This window comes from Ruditapes philippinarum, unplaced genomic scaffold, assembly GCF_026571515.1.
Source record: "Ruditapes philippinarum isolate M1 unplaced genomic scaffold, ASM2657151v2 ctg308_1_1_1_1, whole genome shotgun sequence".
Taxonomy (NCBI): domain Eukaryota; kingdom Metazoa; phylum Mollusca; class Bivalvia; order Venerida; family Veneridae; genus Ruditapes; species Ruditapes philippinarum.
In genome coordinates this window covers 240,747-255,351 of record NW_026855874.1, presented here as the reverse complement: position 1 = coordinate 255,351, position 14,605 = coordinate 240,747, and the positions used below count along the sequence as shown (strand labels likewise).

General features: G+C 31.1%; 1 protein-coding gene across 1 annotated transcript in view; it reads left to right on the top strand.

The window, feature by feature from the left end:
• Positions 1-1,060: 1,060 nt before the first annotated feature.
• Positions 1,061-14,605, top strand: part of LOC132744694 (protein neuralized-like) — a 45,012-nt gene continuing 31,467 nt past the window's right edge. The window contains exon 1 of the mRNA XM_060733461.1: positions 1,061-1,251. Coding sequence (XP_060589444.1) covers positions 1,215-1,251 — 37 coding nt within the window. The 5' untranslated portion in view covers positions 1,061-1,214. The remainder of the gene's footprint in view (positions 1,252-14,605) is intronic.

Here is a 14,605-nt window from a genome sequence, read left to right as displayed (position 1 = left end):
ATGTTTTATTGCATGTTATATGTAAATGATTTAAAGAAATTATTACATGTGTAATAACATGTGTTATTTGTTTCTGAATTATTTACTAAACAAATATTTACTCTTAGAAATGTCTGTAAATTGTCCTTAAATCAAATAATTATAAATCAAATTCTACTAATTTAAAAAATAATTAAAATAAACACATGATATAAAAGCATTTTTATGGCTTATTTTAGAAAAATTGGATGAGGGGTGAAGTGTCTTACTGATTTTGGGGGGTGAAGTGTCTTGAGGGGTGAAGTGTCTTCAAAATTTGAGAGGTGAAGTGTCTGGAGGGTGAAGTGTCTTGCTACCCTGTACAGCTAGCCACCACAAAAAAATAAAAAATCACTTCAAAATTAATTTTTGCTGCCTGAGATTTGTACCTAGCACAAATTATATTTTGTTCTTTATTTAACATACCTGCAAAATTCATAATTCAATTTTAATGCTGCAAATTTATTGATTTATTTAATAATCTGTTAATTACATAACACTGAAACTTTCTACACCCTCATGAGGAGTTCAATCTAATTTCAATTTTTAAATAGTCTTTATTGATAACTTTGTTTAATTTTACAACTTCATTAACCCCAACAGAACAATTGACATGATAAAGAATCATTATGGTAATTACAAAAGTGGTGAGTTGACATTTGGACGAGCTGACCGAGGGCCGTGTAAAAAAAGTTATTAACAACAACAACAACAACAAGTGAACTTGCTACAAAAATGACTTTTCAAATCAAAAATGATTTTTTAAAAGTGACTATTCGACTGTAGATAAATGCAAAACATCGTGTAATATGCAAAATACCAAAATATGTCAATAATTGTCTTCCAACTCAGGCAACTGTGTGTACCTTATTTGATTGCTTATATCATTGAAAATATCGAAGTGCAAACTTATGCAAATTGCTTTGCTAGATTAAAAGTGTCATTCGAAATTTGACAAAATATAGAATCTCAAGGCAAATTTGTGAAAAAAAGGCACCAATAAACTTTCCTTTTTTTAAAGAAATTATATTAATAATTTATATATGTTTTAAGCGGCTATTAAATTGACAAGAAACGTTGCAAAACAAAAATACCTGTCGAAAATCAATTTTAAGATGAAATAAGGAAACAATGAGTATTTTTTATTCAAGCTGATACCTGAGTTGTTTCCATTTAGCACCTTTTAAGGAACTGGTATGGGAAATCAGGGATCCGGACACCATGGAGGTCGAGGTATGTGTCAATGTTGACAAAATTTGTTGACAATTTTCACCATTTTATTTGCAATAAGTTTACAGTTCATTCAATGTGCACTGAGTGTTTTTATCAAGAAAATCTTCTATCTATCAATCTACTTGACTCCCATAGGAAGGTAAGCATAATTTTTTGATGCCGGTGAACACGGATTTATATTACAAGGATCGGACACTCCCAGTTAACCCTATATAAATGCTTAAATATCTTGTCGTGCACCCGATAAAAGTACATCGATCGATAATTTACCGGCGCTAAGCGTAAATGCCCGTTCGCAACGGATACCTACTTTACAAAATATCATACAGCTTTTCCATTTATTATCCGATTTTAAAAATTTTAAGTTTATTTTGAAGAAAAATACTTGTTTAATTCAAATATCTAATTTATTTTTTAAAGGTACAGATCATTTGTCCGCAACGACGATTAAAAATTAACTTGACGAAGAAATCCGCGGTAAATTTACGTTTTTATATAAAAAGCAGGTATTTGAAATTTATTATTACGGTACCATAGTAATTTCAATTTCAAAATAAAAAAAGAAGCCGATGTTAGTTATTCACAGATGATCAAAAATGCGATATTTAAGATTGATTGGGTTATGTAGTCAAATTTATTTATGACAATTGTTTTACGGGTAATGAATGCATTGCGGCCTTTACAATTCGCTCAACACGTGAAGAAAATTATTCATTTTTTTAGTACAAAATATTGCCGAGATTGTCAATATTGCAATATTCATAGAATAATTAAATTTCATTCATCATTTATATCATTACTTTTTTTGTAAATCTGTTTTCAAATGTCGGTGCAGTGAAGTAGACATATTATCGTAACAGTAAAGTACTCTCGTGTGGCTGTCTCGATTCCGGCCTTTTTAATGTCACTCGTAAATTTAATCCGTATATTTTAATTATTCTTTTTATTTGAATGCCTGTAAAAAGATATATCTGAAACTTTTTATTGTAAAGCTAGAAAAACAATAAAAATCTGTACAGTTTGAGTCAGTATTTTGCGAAATAAAAGTAACTTTTGATTATTTTTTACACATCGCTTAAATTTCTTTCAAGTTTAATTATTTTTGAATGGGGTAATTACCAGGTAACAAGCGATAATTGAAAAAGTTTATTTTCAAACTTTCATTACCAGGTTACATGTGATAATTGCAACACTCAATCTTCAAAAACAAAAAGAATTTGAATGTATATTTTGTATCTGCGCAGTCTCACGTGTGATAAGAAAATGATTCTGAAGAGGATATATATAAATACAATGTAAATCTATTTTCTTTATTAACATTTATAAATGAAATTGAAAATAAACAACTTAATTTGTATAGTCCTTTCTTTAAAAAATAATGAAAATAAATATATGAGAAATAAAACATTTGACGTCAATTGTGAAGGATAACTATGGAAAAAAAAACAGTTTCAAAATAAAAAATAATATTATAAAACAGCTGTTCTGTATGCCACTAAAAATTTCTTCCTTGCCAACCTAATGAATTCATCTATATATGAACGCTTGTCTAAAATGATTTGAAAATATATTTAAATACTTATAAGTAGAGTAGTTACTATATTTATACTAATATACAGGTAATCAAATAAAAAAATGTACAAATCATTTGGAAATAATTCACAAAAATAAAGACACATTTCAAACATGAATTTCTTTAAAAGTATTTTAGCAATCAAGAAACATTTTTTTGCAATGCCACCATTAAACTATGTAAAAATAATTATCTTAATCTGAATCGCGGTAATAATTTATGCTTGAAGTAAAAGGGCGTCAAAATGTAGAGAGAATGCCTAAACAATAGGCGAATATTTTTTAAATTAGGTACTTTTTAAATAAGCGTTGCAGCGTTATATCGGCATATTTTCTTATATAAATACTTTAGCGACAGAAAATAATATTGTATCAATACATTCATATATGTATAATTTTTCACAAAGCTGCAATTACACCACATACTCTAGTGAAAATATGTCATATTTCGCACTCCGCGCGTTCCGCCCACCTTTATCCGATTCCGCGCATGCGCGCGACGGGACTTTTAGCTAAACGAAAGTGTCCGATCCTTGTAATATAAATCCGTGCGGTGAACCAGTGAAGAAAGTTTAAAAACAAAGTTTAAAAATAATAACAGGATTTTTTTTCTCTTTAACTTTAGTTGCATGCGATAATATGTTTTACATAGGCGCCTTTCGTTGAATTCACCTGTTCAACATAGAAGTTACAAAGTACTTTTGAAGGGTCTCACTCTCAAATCTGGGCACTGCTACGGAAGCTGGATTGGTCTTGCCTAGATGGCTGAAAAGTAACTGTGTGCACTGCTAAAGAAATGTCAAGTTTGACAGTTTAATATATAGATGTAGATGTAGAAGTTCAGCTCCCACATCGTTCTGGGCAGACTGACAAGTTGTCTACCAGTATGAGTGCCTTCACTTTTGCTGCAATGTATTGATATTACTTCTGTACTGCATGCCAAAGCAGTGAGAATGACTATAGAAATTAGGGACTGCCTTAAAGGCTTAAATCATATTACTTTGCCCTATTTTAACTGAAAAGCAATTTTCCAAGAATTTCAAAATAAATCCTTCATGTTCAAATCATACTGGATAAAACTTAAATGTGCTAATAAGGTTGTACAAATTGCAAAGCACAGAATGTACTCTGAAGCATATCTTTATCAACAGCAGTCATTGATGTACTAATTTAAATGACAAGATACTTTTAAACACGGATTTATATTACAAGGATCGGACACTTTCGTTTAGCTTAAAGTCCCGTCGCGCGCATGCGCGGAATCGGATAAAGGTTGACAGAATGAGATGGCGGAACGTGCGGAGTACGAAATATGACAGAATTTCACCGGAGTATGTGGTGTTATTGCAGCTTTGTGAAAAATTATACACATATGAATGTATTGATACAGTATTATTTTGTGTCGCTAAAGTATTATAATATGAAAATATGCTGATAGAACGCTGCAACGCTTAGTTAAAAAGTACCTAATTTAAAAAAATATTCGCCTATTGTTTAGGCATACTCTCTACACTTCGCCGCCCTTTTACTTCAAGCACGAATTATTACCGCGATTCAGAATAAGATAATTATTTTTTACATGGTTTCATGATGGCATTGCAAAAAAAAGTTTCTTGATTGCTAAAAAACTTTTAAAGAAATTCATGTTTGAAATGTGTCTTTATTTCTGTGAATTATTTCCAAATGATTTGTACATTTTTTATTTGATTACCTGTATAATTTATTAGTATAAATATAGTAAATATTCTACTAATAAGTGTATTAAATATATTTTCAGATCATTCTAGACAAGCATTCCTATATAGATGAATTCATTAGATTGGCAAGGAAGAAACTTTTATTGGCATAGAGAACAGCTGTTTTATAATATTATTTTTTATTTTGAAACATAATTTTTTCATAGATATCCTAAACAATTCACGTCAAATGATTTATTTATCACATGTTTATTTTCATTATTTTTCAGAGAAAGGACTATACAAATTTAGTTGTATATTTTCAATTTCATTTATAAATGTTAATAAAGAAAATAGATTTACATTGTATTTATATATATCCTCTTCAGAATCATTTTCTTACCACATATGCCATGGACTGTAGTTAAAGACCGTGCATATACAAAATATACATTCAAATTATATTTGTTTTTGAAGATTGAGTGTTGCAATTATCACATGTAACCTTGTAATGAAAGTTTGGAAATAAAGTTTTTTAATTATCACTTACCCCCCTTCAAACGTAATTAAACTTGAAAGAAATTTAAGCGATGTGTAAAAAATAATCAACAGTTACTTTTATTTCGCAAAATACTGACTCAAAAAGATTTTTATTGTTTTTCTAGCGTTACATTAAAAAGTATAATAAATATCTTTCTACAGGCATTCAAATAAAAAGAATAATTAAAATATACGGATTAAAATATACGAGTGACATTAAAAAGGCCGGAATCGAGACAGCCACACGAGAGAACTTTACTGTTACGATGATTGTCTACTTCACTGCACCGACATTTGAAAACAGATTTACAAAAAATAATAATGATACAAATGATGAATGAAATTTAAATATTCTATGAATATGGCAATATTGACAATCTCGGCAATATTTTGAACTAAAAAATGAATAAATTTTCTTCACGTGTAAAGGCCGCAATACATAATTACCCGTAAAACAATTGTGCGCTAATAAATTTGACTACATAACCCAATAAATCTTAAATATTGCATCTTTGATCATCTGTGAATAACTTACATCGGCTTCTTTTTTGTTTTGAAACTGAAAATATTATGGTACCGTAATAATAAATTTCAAATACCTGCTTTTTATATAAAAAATGTAAATTTACCGCGGATTTCTTCAAGTTAATTTTTTAACCGTCGTTGCGGACAGATAAGCTGTACCTTTAAAAAATAAATTAGATATTTGAATTAACCAAGTATTTTTCTTCAAAATCAACTTTAAATTTCCAAAATCGGATAATAAATGAAAAAGCTATATGGTATTTTGTAAAGTAGGTATCCGTTGCGAACGGGCAGTCACGCTTCGCGCCGGTAAATTATCGATCGATGTACCTTTATCGGGTGCACGACAAGATATTTAAGCATTTATATAGGGTTAACTGGGAGTGTCCGATCCCTGTAATATAAATCCGTGTTTTAAAGCAGCAGATGAAATATAAAAAAATTTGGTTTCCTTATTTTAATCTTCATAATTTTGTGGTTATATTTTCTCATTAAAAACACATATATCATTCATGAATTGATTAAAATTGGTATATTGTGATGTAAAGATAATCTTTTAAACTTTATTCAGAAATGGTTATTAAATGACCTTGAGTCATGAAACTTTATAGGAATGTTGAATATTCCTAATTTCATCTTGAAAATTCCTCCAACCAGTTTAAATTTAAGTCATTAAGAACAGAGGCCAATACAGAACAGGGACGGTTAGCTGGTGGGGCTGACAAGTGGATGGAAGAATTTTACAAAAACAACAGAAAACAATGCAATAGGCGTAAAGTGTAAGCGTTTGAAAATTGGGCCAACATCATGTGACAAAAATTGTAATAAATGTCTTTTATAACTTGTCTTATGATTGGTAATGTACCTCCTTATATATTACTGCTTTTTGAATGCATGTTTAGTTGTATGTACATTGATAAGACTGGAATGAAGAATAAATGTATGTAATCGGGATGGGTCTGGGAGGGGTGTTCCCTCTGTTAGATTGAGAAAATGTTAAAATCTGAGGTTGAAAATGGTGATATTTCCTTGACTTTCTAGTGCTGTTTATGGTACCTTTTGGATGATTTTACATCACACTAGTAAGCATTTTACAAAATTTAATTTGTCAAAACGGCATATTAAGATTGCGTTGTTCTTCTGTCTGTCTCTGCACACTTACACAACCATATATGTGAGCTTTTTTCGATGACAAGTGGGAGATTTTTCTTCAAAAAGAGGGAGATTTTAGAATTTGCAATAAACAAAGAAGAAAGTTATGATATCAAAAAGAGGGAGATTTCTTTAATTTGTGAAAATACCCCTTATTTTAAGAAAAATCTTTGAAAATATGGATGCAGAAAGTGGGAGTCTCTCGCTAAAGGTGGGAGAGTTCACATGTATGCACAACATTAATGTCAAGACTGTAACTTTGTCATGCATTGAAGGATTTTAAAATAACTTGGCACAAATGTCTACCACATCAAGACGACATTTAGCACCCAAGACCTATGTCACTACCTAACATGCCAAGGTCACAATTATAGGTTGAAGGTACATCACTCACACAACATTCGGGTCTGTACTGTAACTTTTAGAATAATTTCCCACAAATGCTTACCACATGATACCTACCTCAAAGGTCAAGGTCACACTTGATGGTGCACATTCTCACAATTAGAGTTTAAAGGTACACACATCAATGTTTGGAGTGTAACTTTCTCATGCATGGAAGGATTTTTAAATAAATTAGGATATTATATGTCTGCCATATCAAGAGGACATATCACATCCAAAACCCATGTCCCTAACTCCATGGTCAAAATCAAACTTATAGTTTGAAGGTACTCATTCTCACAAGAAGAGCTTGAAGGTACACTTTTGTGTCTGGACTTTTCGATGGCATTTGTCACTTTTCAGTGACAGCTTTTGTTTAATTTTCAAATCACTATTTTTAATTTCTTAATTATAGGGCTTTTGAAGAGAAAATTAAAAAAAAAAAAAGATAGTAGAATATATTGTACTGTGTTACACACACATTCACCACTATTTGTTACTATTACTTTAATTAAACATTTGGAAAGTAATAACTCAATCAAATATGCCATTTCAACATTCAAGCCTGTTGATAGATAAAGATCTCTTCCTTAAAGTATATGTATATATACAAATTACAATGTATATATCAATATATTATATTATAACTCTATTCAAGGCCCATAACCCTAACATTTGTGGTTCTACTCAGGTGCTGGTTCAGGCCTGAAATAATCTAATGAAGGGCTTCCAAGGTATTCCTTCACCACTTAAGCTGGAAAGTCAGCATATGACCGTTACTGTGTTAGTGCCTCTTAAGATTCAACTACCAAGAATATCTCATGAATTAGTATAATGACCCGAAAGTTTTGATGAAATCTAGAAGTGTGTGATCAACCAATTTCTGGTTGTGTACAGAAGTGACATTTTTTTGCCAATATTATTATTATTAAAAGTTTATTATATTATGATTATGATGTTGCCTTGTTTTTATCTCATGATGTTGCAGGATTTAAAAAAAATACTTAAAAAAGATATAGAATTAAGAAATAACATCGGCCGAAGAGGTGTATATCGGCTATTTAACACCGGTTTGGAGTTTTGATGCGTAGTGGTTAATTTTGTCGCATCAAAACGACAAAACCGGTCGATAGCCGATATACACCTCTCCGGCCGATGTTATTTCGTTTCTAACACGATAAAATAAGAAAAATCACTAATGTTTTTTTTTCAAGCGGAAATAACTTCCGGTGCCGATTTTCGTATAACGCTGTTCGATTTTCGCACCCTACTGTTGCGAAGATATAAAATTATCAAACAAAAGAAATAATAAGGAAAAGACGTTATTTTATCAAGTTTTCAACAATAAAAACTTACGTCGTATTGTGTTTACATCAGTGCCCCATTTATCATTCTTGTATGTATGAAATAACGTCAGCTTGTTTATGAATGAGTTGTTTACTTAGGATGACGTCATTACGCTGCTTACGGATTGGCGCCGTTATCAAAATATTTATTAACTGATATGGATCAAATATGTGGCGTTAGTGTATGTGAGATATTATTTCGGTATTGTATGAAAAGAAAACATTATACGAACTGAATTTATAAATAATTTGTTTTTTTGTTTTTGCTTTAAAATGCTTTGTAAACTATACACTCGAGGGTGAAAACATAACAGCGCATATACAAGTAGTCCCTAACCGGTGTTTATTGGCAGTTTAACACCAGTTTTTTTTCTTCTTTGTCTATAGTGACAAAATCACGTGAGTGTTAGAATCTGAATTAATTCTAATTAATTAGAAAAGAAAACTGCAGTCTTGGGTTTTGCAAGAAAAGAAGGAAAAACACAGATTAAAGAGATAAATAAACAAATTTCTATCTGACATGATTCAGTTACATACCATGTTTACCAGGGTGGATTTTGTTATCAAATTGAATACTGTTTCATAGATATTTTGTTGTAGTGTAACCTTGATTTGCACCACAAATATTAAGTAGTTTAGTAAACAAATACAATGTACACTTATGAGAAACAATACATTTAATGTATGTTCTTCACTACTTTAGGTTGTGAAGCATTAATTTTACTCTCACAAAAAACATGATTTGTCCATTTTATGCATCCCCAGAAGTCCATTTCAGCATTTTCGCGTGGTATAAATTGTTATAAAACATAAAGGATAGAATTTCAGTATTGTTGACTGGATATTTTAGTATTACATGTATTCATGATGCTCCACCAATAAGAAGTACATGTACATAAGTGTTTATCACTCATTAATAAATATTTCTTGATTTGACCACTTCTTATTTGAATAGATTGATATTGTTTCATGACGTTTTGGTATACAATATAGTTATTATATACATATCATTTCTTTAAAGCAGTTTATATGACATTTAAATTTGCCTCAACATTATCTTTCAATGATTTTTACCTGTTTGATAAGTAAAATCCTTGTCATCATGACCCTGATTGTAAATAGATGTCTTACATTGATCCAGTTTTATTGTGACAAAAAATGCTGAGTTATGACTTGTCCTAGAAGTGGATTTCATCATAACTTGTCTGAGAGGTGAATTTAATCATGACTTGTCTGAGAGGTGAATTTAATCATGACTTGACTGAGTGGTAGATTTTATAATGATTTGTCTGACTGGTCTTGTGGCTTTCATCTTGACTTTTCTGAGTGGTGGATTTCCCTGTGTCTTGTCCGAGTGGTCTGGTAACTTTCAACTTGACTTGAATGGTGGCTTTTGTCTGAGTGGCTGTTTTTATTTTGACTTGTTTGAGTGGTCTTTTGGCTTACATCATGACTTTTCCAAGTGGTTGATTTATTATAACTTCTAAAATAGGTTATTTATGAAGGCTTTCGTAAGAAACATAAATGTATATGTATATAATTTTGAAGAGAGTATATGCACTTGATTTATTATCATTAAACAGCATTATACTGTCTCCAGTCCATAATAGATCATAATTTTGTAGGTAAACATTTGCGCACATTATACACTTTAGGTGTAAACTAATAAAACTTAGTCTTGAAGATATCATATTTAACAGTATAGTGAAAAAAGTACATTTTAGCTGGTGTGTTCTTAAATATATTATGATGATGATGTTTGGTTGGTTTATATATGTAGATTATAGGGGAAAAGTAAAGAAATAGAGCCAAAGATTTGATTCTGATTTCACCCAAACAATCTGTTAAAGTTATTTATTTTACCTGAAAAACTAACTGTAAAATAAGACTAGATCAGGCAGACTGTGCTTACATCATCGTTTTCAAATGAAATGTTAAAACTGTTACCTTGCTGAATGTCAATAATGGTTTGATTATTCTTGTCTATTGTACTCCCTGTAAAGTATCTGTGATTTTCATCTTATATAATATAGGCCCATAAAAGGCCTATTCCCAATAAAATCAGTTTTTCAGAAAATCTGAACTTACACCAGCTTTTATTACTTCCAAATTATTAGCAGTATTAGCAGTGTTTTCCCAAAATCAAAAAGTTTTAAAGGCCTTTTTCCCAATTAAGTGAGAAAAATCACTGAGTATTACTTTAAATCTTACTCTACTTTAACTGAAGGTCATAAAATGAAGATGCAGCTATCCAGCCATCATCAGATACCCACGGATACCCACGGCCGAACCATTAACATTTATTTATTGATTGCATGTTATGTGACATGTTTATCAATCGTGGGTATCCGATGATGATGCTATCCAGCTAGCTTACTGACAGTTTTAGTTAGGTGTCAGTTCATGCCTAAAATAATGCAATGAAGAGCACCTGAAGTCTTTCTCCACCAGTAAAGCTTAAAAGTCAATATATTACCTCTATTGTTTTGGTGTGACATTAAACCCAACCAAAAAGCAACAACAAAAACTAGGTTGGTTTCTTTTATAAAAATAAATTTAACTATAACATTTACTAAAAAAATATTATTACAAAATCTTTTACAAAATCATATCAATATTCAATATCAATAATCATATCAATACATATTTAGATAATATTTTGTATTTTTTCCTTGTAATTGTTTCTTCACAATTGTAGAAGATCATAAAATTCATAGCTTCTGCTAAGTTTTTTACCGACTTCTATAATTGCTGTATTAACAGTATACGTAAATTCCATGTAAAGTTTTTTGCTGAAAGACTTTTTCTTGCGTTGATCTTGATAAGCATGCAATTTCCTGGTTCCATATCATTGTACATGTATGCCAAATCATATCAGTAAAAAAACATAATTCAGAAGTACTTAAGAACTTTTTACAGAAGAAGTTCAGTTATTATTATACCCCCAAAAACGAAGTTTGGGGGGGTATATAGGAGTCACCCGGTGGTCGGTCGGTCGGTTGGTCGGTCGGGCGGTCGGTCGGTCGGTCGGTCGGTCCAGACGTCCGTTGCATTTTCCTTGTCCGGAGCATAACTTGAAGACTAATAATTGGAATTCAATATAACTACACACAATGGTCAAGCACATTGAGAGGAAGTGCAGTGCACAAGAACCATAACTCTATCTTGACTAATTACAGAGTTATTGCCCTTTGTTACTTTTCCTTGTCCGGGGCATAACTTGAAAACTACTGGTTGGAATTCAAAACAACTTCATACAATTGTCAAACACAATAAGGGGAAGTGCAGTGCACAAGAACCATAACTCTATCTAAGGTAATTACAGAGTTATTGCCCTTTGTTACTTTTCCATTGCTTTCTTTTGTCCGGACCATAACTTGAAGACTAATGGTTGGAATTTAATATAACTACATACAATGGTCAAGCACATTGAGAGGAAGTGCAGTGCACAAGAACCATAACTCTATCTTGACTAATTACAGAGTTATTGCCCTTTGTTTCTTTTCCTTGTCCGGGGCATAACTTGAAAACTACTGGTTGGAATTCAAAACAACTTCATACAATTGTCAAACACAATAAGGGGAAGTGCAGTGCACAAGAACCATAACTCTATCTAAAGTAATTATAGAGTTATTGCCCTTTGTTACTTTTCCATTGCTTTCTTTTGTCGGGACCATAACTTGAAGACATATTGATGGAATTCATTATAACTTAATACAATGGTCAAGCACATTGAGAGGAAGTGCAGTGCACAAGCACCATAACTCCATCTTGACTTATTACAGAGTTACTGCCCTTTGTTACTTTTCTTTGTCCAGACTACTGTTTGAAATTCAATACAACTTCATACAGTTGTCAAGGACATTAAAAGGAAGTGCAGTGCACAAGAGCCATAACTCCATTTTGACAAAATACAAAGTTACTGCCCTTTGATACTTTTCCTTGTCCGGAGCATAACTTAAAACATACTGGTTGGAATTCAAAACAACTTCATACAATGGTCAAGCACAATAAGAGGAAGTACAGTGCACAAGAACTATAACTCCATCTTCAGTATTTATAGAGTTATTGCCCTTTGTTTCTTTTCCTTGTTTTTCTGGACTTATTACAGAGTACATTGTAATTCAATAATTCTTCATCAATTGCCAACCACATTGAAAGGAAATGCAACATACAAGAACCACAACTATCTTTAATTGCCCACAACCATAACTCTATATTTCAATTCTTTTACAAGGTATTCTGTTACTAGTAACATCCTCATTTCTGAAGCAGTTTGTGGGGGTATTAATCACATTTAGTGATAGTTCTAGTTTTATTTTAGAATAATAAAAATCTTTTTAGAATTGTTATCCATTGATTTCTAATGACATATATGTATGTTCAAAGCTCACAAATGAGATTGAATTCAAAAGTTGTTGAAAGAGTTTTCAGAAGAAAACATTAAGTTATTATTTGACTGTTATTAAAATAATTAATACTCTTGAGTCCTTTTTGAGTCCTCCTGAGCAGTTTTAAACTACAATAATTCTTAAGTACATGTCTGTATTCTGTTGTATGATAGAAGAAAAAACACAGCTGCATAAAAGAAAATCAAACTTAAACATATGTGCTAACAAAGGCAGTAAGGGCTTTTTTTGCATATATTTTGACATCCTTTTGGTAATTTTCATGGATTGCCATTTGCAATGTGTAAATTACATTATTTGTTTCACTTCAAAATATTTTACTTTTAAATACATTTTTAAAACGTTCATTAAAAATTATCATGAATCTGGAGGAGCATGCTGCTTTAATAAAGAAGTACATGTACATGTCCTTGGAAAAAATGTTTAGTTACTACATGTATATGATTCTAAAAAACTTAAAACTGAACTTCCATTTTCAGTTCACATTCATATAAATCATTTACTATGTTTTTACTTAAATCAAATAACTGTTCATAAAATGAAAATGTGATATCATGTGATATACATGTATTTAGTTACCAAAGTCTGCAACCATCTTTGTAAACAAACACTTCGGTGAAAATTTATACATATATTTCGTTTTCTAAGCTGAAGTTTTCCCAAGAATTGTATAACTGCTGCACCTGTATTTGCAATAAAGCTGCGGGAACTCAATTATTAGGTAGAAATCTTAAGATTTACTGATATTTGTATTCAATGTATTGTAAAAGAAAAAAAACAACAAACATGAAAAACATTACCAGTGTAATATAAAGTTTGTTTCTTGTAGATGTGTATTAAACCTTCTTGATTCTACTATAAAATGATATTTTTATAAACCCCTGACATGTTTTTTAAAATGTTTAAACAAGAACTATAACGATGATTCTAAGTTAGTTAACCATAAGTTGTTTTTTTAATAGTTTTGTTAAATTTACTTTTCTGCGGAGAACACTGATAGAAATGTCTAAGGGATAAGGGCTTTCAGTAATAAGGCTGCACATATATTCAGGCTCTCCTGGCTCTGTACTGGTAACATAGACACGGCTTCCATTAGTGGAAGTTTGAGAGTCATATACTCCTGATTTTGGCTTGTGAACTCCAAAATTTAGGGCATTTCTTAAAAAAATATAAGATTTAATTGACAAGAGTAGGCGAAACATTTGTCAGCCATTCTTAACTCTTGTCATTTTCACATTGACATTGTCAAGGTCAATTTGTCAGCCATTCTTAACTCTTGTCATTTTCATATTGACATTGTCAAGGTTGATTTGTCAGCCATTCTTAACTCTTGTCATTTTCATATTGACATTGTCAATGTCGATTTGTCAGCCATTTTTAACTCTTGTCATTTTCACATTGACATTGTCAAGGTTGTTTGTCAGTTTGACGTTTTACTGGTGTAGAAAATTATATCTTGAGTGGTAGAACCATATATCGTTGATGACTTAAATTGTTTTAAACTTTATTTCATGAAAAAAAATGTCTGAGTGGCTAGATTCAAACCTGATATTCATTGCGGGTAAGAAGATTAAAAGTCGGCGACCTTTAAGCCACTTGTATATAGACTAAGAGGCACCCAACTAAACAAAGAAAAGAGAAGAGAAATACTGATTGTTGTTTCTTTCAGAAGATAGCCTAGATTTTGATTAAATCATTCAATCATTTACTTTGTGAGAAACATTTTTGTGGTGAAACTCTATGATTGATA